Raw genomic sequence first — 6,619 nt, 5'->3', positions numbered from 1 at the left:
AGGATGCTTAGATTGTGCAGGAGGGTAATTTCTAGCACCGTGCCGCAAACTTTCTCAGAAGTGCCACAGAGTGGATGCTTTAGGCCCTCTGGTCTCAATGGCTGCTAGTTAACCTCGACTGTAGCATGAAGGCAGCTGGGCCATGTGTGACTGTGTCCTACCAAGGCATATTTGAAATCCGCATTTCATAAATCTTTTCTTCAACTGTCGCAAAGTATTTTTCTTCTGATTTGTCTTGCCATTTCTTCTTTTTTTTTAAATGCAAAACTTTTTTTTTTTTTTTAAACATAGGCTGTTTGTAAGCAGTAGCAACAGGTCACTACTTATTGGGTCTGGCCTCAGCTTGCAGATTGCTAAGCTTTGACTTCAGAATCCACTGTGTTCCTCCAGGACATGGGCGAATTCTTACAGCAAGTGCTAGATGAGGCTACCCCTCCCCCCCACTGTCCCCCCTCAGTACTGCTCTCAGGATCAATGGTCACTCCCTCGAGGGGCTGGTAGATCCCGGGTTTCCGTGACTGGGCTGGCTGTGCATTCTCCTGCTCCTTGTGTGTTTTAAAGGCAAGCATTCTGCATGCCCAGGTTCTGGGCGTGTCTTTGGAGATGCGTGGCCTCAGCCCAGGCCTGAGCACCTTGCTAGGCAGAGACACAGTCAGGTCTCTTGCCTTTATAGGTGCTTCTTCTATTTTGCAGTCCAGGCCTAGACTAGTTTAGCAGGTGACCTGGATCCCCCATATTTATAAGCCTGTTCATGAACACATTATTTCTTTCTAGTGCTTAAGGAGAGATATACTTCGGGTGATTGTAACCTCAGAGACTGTGAATGGCTGCAAGTCAGAAACTCCCTAAAATTCCTGGCTCTGAGGATCAAAGGGTAGCATTTATGGGCTAGCCTTGGCCTCTGGGCTAATGCCTCAGTACAAATAGTGCATAATTATTGAATGATTTTGACGTATGCGGTATAACAGACTGGTATATTTTATATAGTGATGGTATGTTTACATGTGTAGAGAATATACAAAGCACTTCTGTATTGCTTTTTATACTTTTTCTTTTCTAGGAAAAGTAGATCAGATTTTTGTTGTTGTTGTTGTTTTTGGACAGGAGCTATAATTCAGATTGGTCACTCACGACCTTTAACACTGATCCCCCTGCCTCTACCTCCCAAGTGCTGGGATGACAGACTTGTACCACTAGGCATGGTGTTTTGATACTTTAAAAGCAATTCTGTAGATGTAGGAACTGCAGTTCAGAGAAGCCAGGTCTCGGCTCACCCGAGGGACTGATTTCTGTGCTCCCATCTTGTCTAAGAGCAAAGGGTGACTAGGTGATGAAGTAATTCTCCAGGGAAGCATGACCAATTTCCCTTCCTCCACATTCCTCTCCTCTGCCCCTCCCTGCCAGACCCCTTATATATAGTTCTCTCACCAGCACGCTCTTACTCTTGAAGTCATTTCCACAGCTGAGACAGGAGCTTCCTCCCCACCAGAAGACCCTCTCCCTGTCAATGCTGACAGAGCTTGCCCAACTTTTCACACGGCAAGAAGAGCCAGCCACCTTCACTCAGCAGTCTCCAGAATCACTTCAGGACCCGAGGTGAGTGGCGGCGCTTCCCATGGCCTTTGCTCTGAAGTGGTAGGCTGTTGCCTTGACTGGGTGTGGGGGACTTAAGGGTGGATTGGCATATGTCAACCCTTTGAGCAATTATATAAGGAAAAAAAATAGCTGAGTGAGAAGTTGCTTACTTTCTTAACACCAAGGCCAGGGGATAATAAGGTCCAGGGATGAATGTCAAGAGAAGTTGGGAAGCCAACAGCTTTTGAAAGAAGAGAATGGGAGGATTTTTGACAATGGACCCTGGTTATCTATCCCCAGAGTTAGTAATCATTCCAAAGCCAGTTTCTCTGCCCTCTCTGCCCTTCTGGGGTCGGCAGACAGTTTCTTCAGGTGTGAGGAGATTGTGTGCATAAGAAGGCTCTTATGCAGGTGTAGAGAAAACTGGGAGAGAGGGGAGGGGAGGCAGAAGAGGGGTGGGGAGGTGGGAGAGGGGTGGAGAGGCGTTCAGAGGAAGGAGACAAAAAGCACAAAACAAGACCGCCATGGAAAATGATTCTCTGTGGCAGTCTCAAGGCAGGCAGGGTGCTGACTCAGTCTGCTTGAGGGCCCATCACGCAGTCCTCCCCGTTGGCACTTCAGAGAAGGCTGATTGAAAGTGACTCACTCACCTGGGCCTCATACCATCCTCTCTGGCTTCACTTACTGGAAAGATTAATTCTTAGAGTTAGGAGCGAGTCTGCCAACTGAGGTGGCAGAGAGATGAATGCGTGACCCAGACTTGCCTTCTGCGCCTCTCCCCATGGGCCTCGGTTAACCCTGCTACCCTGTGTGGAGGCATAAGGGCTGCTTGCCTCCTGGAAGGTTAAATAGACCTGCTTTAAGTTGGCGCAGTGACTCAAAGGCAGGTCCTAGAAATCAGAGGTGGAAGTGAGCTCTTCTTCCTTCTCCTGAGTCTGGAGCCTCTAGTTGTTCTCCTGGCTGAAGTTTTTTTTTCCTCCCTTTTCTTCTCACTTCTGTGGGTGGTCAGGAGAAGTGTGAGAGGGGAGGATGGAGGTGCAGGTGTGTGACTAGTACCTGCAGCAGCTATTGGCTAGGGGGTGGGAGGACCTGAGCTCCACTCCACAGCACCCTATGAGGTTTGCAATATTCTTGCCTGGGCTCTCCACTTGTCCAAGTACCTTTTCTGTTGTTCAAACAGAACATCAGATGCCGAATAGCTTATAAGGAAAAGACGTTTGTGTCACAGTTCTGAAGGAAGGCAAGCATCAGGCATGATGTCTGTTTGGTCCTATGATTGGCAGTCCCAAAGCAGAGTGCACGGTGTCATGTGGCCGGAAGGCACAGACAGAGCTGGGCTGAGCTGGCTTTCACAGAATACCCACTCCGAAGCTATCCTGTCAGTCAGTGATTCACACAGTCGTGGGTTCGCTCAAGAGGGCAGAGATCTGGTAACCTAATCCCCTCTCAAAGGTCCTAATGCTACATACCTCACTGGAGGAAATGAATCTAAATATGAATTTTGATGGAGACATTCAAACCACAGCATTTCTACTGCTTCGGATATCTCATTTGTGTGCTCCTAAGGGTGGCCTGTACCTTGGAGCATTTGTGTGTGTGTGTGTGTGTGTGTGTGTGTGTGTGTGTGACGTTCTGAGTCAGAGGTTGACTTCAGGGTAAAGTCTTCCTTTCTTCAGCAGGAGCACGGGCCCTTTCTTCAACCCAGATGAGCTTGGGACTACAGATTCTCCCTTACCTGAGCCTGATCCTTCTTGTTTGGAACCAAGTACCAGGGCTTCAGGGTCAGGAGTTCCGATTTGGGTCTTGCCAAGTGACCGGGGTGGTTCTCCCAGAACTGTGGGAGGCCTTCAGGACTGTGAAGAACACTGTGGTGAGAGCAGGCTTCCGTGAACCCTTCCGCGCTGGTTCCCCTATTGGGGGAGGGAACCTTTTCAGGACAGTGGATCCCTTTCCAGATTGTTCAGTCAATTTCAAACATAAGAACCCTGATGAGTTCCGGAAGATCAATAAACCCCATGTCACACACGGGGAAACTGAGGCTCACCGTCCGTGGGCAGCCTCCAGTCAAGGCAGCAGAGCCCGAGGGGAGTAAAGGAGCCTGCCCCCCCAGCCCCCAGTTCATCCCGGGTGAGCTCTGGCTCTAAGGTCCAGGACCAGGGCGAGAGGCAGTGTTTTCAAGAGTCCTCTAAGAGCAAGAGGCAGCTCCCAGAAACAGCTACCCTGGAACTGCTTCCCACTTGGACTACGGAGATGAGCCCTACTCCTCATAGCTCTTAAAGCTGAAAAGTTTATTTCCTGTGTCACATATGACCAAAGGAAGCACAGGTCTCTTCTCAAGACTGTGGGCAGGGTCTGAGAACCCTGGGGCATCTCTGTTCCCATTTGGGCTGAGCAAGCATAGATGTTTCCTGTAGACCGGACATGTACCCTTTCCCCAGGATCTAGCTCATTATGTCCCTGCCTGGGTCCTCCTCCGGTTCCTCCAGCCTCCGTAGTCTCAGTCGATAGGATGGGGTTTGACAGCAGGGACAGCACATCGGCTAGGCTGGCTCCTATAAAGATCCCTAACCTGGAGACATCTTTTTTTTCTCTTCCCAAAGCAAACTCAGGACAACATCACAAGCATCCGGCTGCTGAAGCCGCAGGTTCTGCAGAATGTCTCGGTAATCAGATTGGAAGGGGATGGATCTCCCAGAGGGGCTGATGGGAGTCCTTTCCTTCTGCTTTGCTGTGATCCTACATAGGGCAGGGATGGACATGAGGCAAGGCGGTCTCTGTCTGGGGTTATTTCTCTGTAGGTGTGGGGGGTGGAAAGTGAAGTCCATAAAGATTATTTCCCACTCAGTCTGACACGTGCCAGCCATCTTTCTTTTGCTTCTGGAAACACAGTGGGCATCTACCGAAGTGACTTTCGCCTCTATCCTTTTCTCTCACGTGCTACTCTGTTCTTCGCATCTGTCTAGACAGTCTGTGAGCGTGAACAGACAGATGATCCCTTCCAGGTGCCAAGTTTCAGGAGCAGAAAGAGCCAGGCAGTTCTTGTGCTCAAGGGCACCAGGTTTCTTACTCTTCTCCTTCCAGAAAATTTCTTTCTAACTCTCAACCATGAAGTCAGAGTTCAATGCATTTCAGCACCCACCATATTAATGAGGCCGTATGGTAGAGAAGACGTTCACCTGGGTGGGGAGCCAGGAGCCCTGGGAGCCAGGAGCCCTGGGAGCCAGGCTAGTTGGCTTGACTTACCATGGGTGGGGAACTTCCTTCTGGGGTCTGGGTTCCTGCCGTGAATCACAAGCTGTTCCTCACAACTCCTGGCATCACTTCAGATCTGTCCAGTACCACCACCATTTCCAAGGACACCCTGTCGTGGTCATTTTGCCCCGGGTGGTACACGGGTTTTTCCCTTTAGGGCCAGGGTGGACAAAGGCCACAGTGCTTTGTTTCCTCCCCAGGATGCTGAGAGCTGTTACCTTGCCCACAGCCTGCTGAAGTTCTACTTGAACACTGTTTTCAAAAACTACCACAGCAAAATAGCCAAATTCAAGGTCTTGAAGTCATTCTCCACTCTGGCCAACAACTTTATAGTCATCGTGTCAAAACTGCAGCCCAGTGTGAGTAGATCATGGGTGGAGGCTGGGGAGTGTGTCGTGGAGAATCCGCCCCCTCCCCCATTTATCTAGTCCTGGCTTTTTTTCCCAACAATGAGTCCTGGGTGTCACGGGAAAAGGCTTTATAGGTTCAGGTCTGTGTCTACTCTGATCAGATAGGGAACCCTTGCAAGATACTCAACTTCTCTGGGCTTCAGTTTTGTCATCGATAAAATGGGGGTGACATTTCTACCTGTAAAGGCTGTCGTTAGGAAAGATAACAGTCCTGACATATGCTGGTATTCTGGCTCTGGCTTGCTTGAGGGTGCAGGTCTCCGATCAGTCCTTGCAGGATCTGAGAACCCTCCACTGTCTCAACAGGAAGAGCTCGAGAGGCTAACCCCCCACTCTGATCTAACTTTAGCAATATTTTTTTTTCTGATAAGCAGAAGGACGATGCCATGCTCCCCATTAGTGAGAGTGCACAACGGCGGTTTTTGCTCTTCCGCAGAGCATTCAAACAGGTAAGGCCAAGGGCTGGGAGTCTGCCTACCCGACAGACGCAGACTAGCTTGAGCTGTCACAGAGGAGCACCCTAGAGACCTAACACAGAACCGAAAGTTGGTGCGCCTCCCTTGGGCTTGTCCCTACCTGGCCTGGAGGAAAATCATGAGCATCTGCTTTGCATATGTCAATGCAGCCTTTTTTTTACTGCTAGTTTTTGAGTGGGTATGCCATTCTAGTCCCTTGCAAGACGACTGAGGAATTTCCCTAAGAGAAAAGTTTTATATGTCCCTGATGTCAGAATTGAGAAAAAAGCCAGACAACTCTGCATCAAACAGATCTGCATCAAACAGATCTGCAACATTCTACAATGTTCAAGTGGCCTCGTTTACTAAAAAGATATAGAAAATTATATTACATCTTTCTAAATTAGCATACCAAAGAAAACGAAAGCTTCAACCCTAGTATCCTCACCCTCAAAAAAAAAAAATTCCTTGATTTCGAACATTTGACGGAGGAATAGATGTATCTGTCTACAAATAGGTGGTGGAGTATAAACTTGGGCTCATGCCAGCTCGGTGAGTCCCCCACACCTTTCCTAGGTCCCATTCCATGTTCTCATGTTCTAGGAGTCATGCTCTTCTCTGGCCCTTTACCTAATACTCAGTAGCCTCTTTGTTCTCATCCTGGAAACAAATTCACATAGTTGAAGTAGAAGTGATGGGTGGATCCCTCTATCGGAGGCCATTCCACGGGGGAATTCAGTGAATTCGGAGTCAGGTCTATATCAGGCAAGCCAGACTGGAAGGAAACTGTTCTCATCATTAACATACTTGACCCCCAAACTCTCCATTTGCTGCAGTTGGATATAGAAGTGGCTCTGGTGAAAGCCTTTGGGGAAGTGGACATTCTCCTGGCCTGGATGCAGAAGTTCTACCAGCTCTGACTGCCAA

The 6,619-nt window shown here is 49.0% G+C and overlaps 1 protein-coding gene across 1 annotated transcript; it reads left to right on the top strand.

Annotated features, from left to right (window-relative positions):
- The first annotated feature begins 3,280 nt into the window (after positions 1 to 3,280).
- Il24 (interleukin 24) lies at positions 3,281 to 6,612 on the top strand. The gene is made up of 5 exons (XM_052200411.1): positions 3,281 to 3,445; positions 4,176 to 4,238; positions 5,028 to 5,186; positions 5,612 to 5,686; positions 6,529 to 6,612. Exons 1-5 carry the CDS (start codon positions 3,281 to 3,283, stop codon positions 6,610 to 6,612), a joined length of 546 nt encoding a protein of 181 aa, XP_052056371.1.
- The last annotated feature ends 7 nt before the right edge of the window (positions 6,613 to 6,619 follow it).

This window comes from Apodemus sylvaticus, chromosome 12, assembly GCF_947179515.1.
Source record: "Apodemus sylvaticus chromosome 12, mApoSyl1.1, whole genome shotgun sequence".
Taxonomy (NCBI): Eukaryota; Metazoa; Chordata; class Mammalia; order Rodentia; family Muridae; genus Apodemus; species Apodemus sylvaticus.
Note: the sequence above shows the minus strand (reverse complement) of the source record. Positions and strands in the feature narration are given on the sequence as shown.

What these genes read in the sequence shown, in the direction of transcription:
- Il24 (XM_052200411.1), top strand. Translation starts at nt 3,281, where the DNA reads ATGAGCTTGGGACTACAGATTCTCCCTTACCTGAGCCTGATCCTTCTT. An exon ending in TGTCAAAACTGCAGCCCAGT is followed by an intron (nt 5,187 to 5,611) that starts GTGAGTAGATCA and finishes TCTGATAAGCAG; the next exon opens with AAGGACGATGCCATGCTCCC. An exon ending in TCCGCAGAGCATTCAAACAG is followed by an intron (nt 5,687 to 6,528) that starts GTAAGGCCAAGG and finishes CATTTGCTGCAG; the next exon opens with TTGGATATAGAAGTGGCTCT.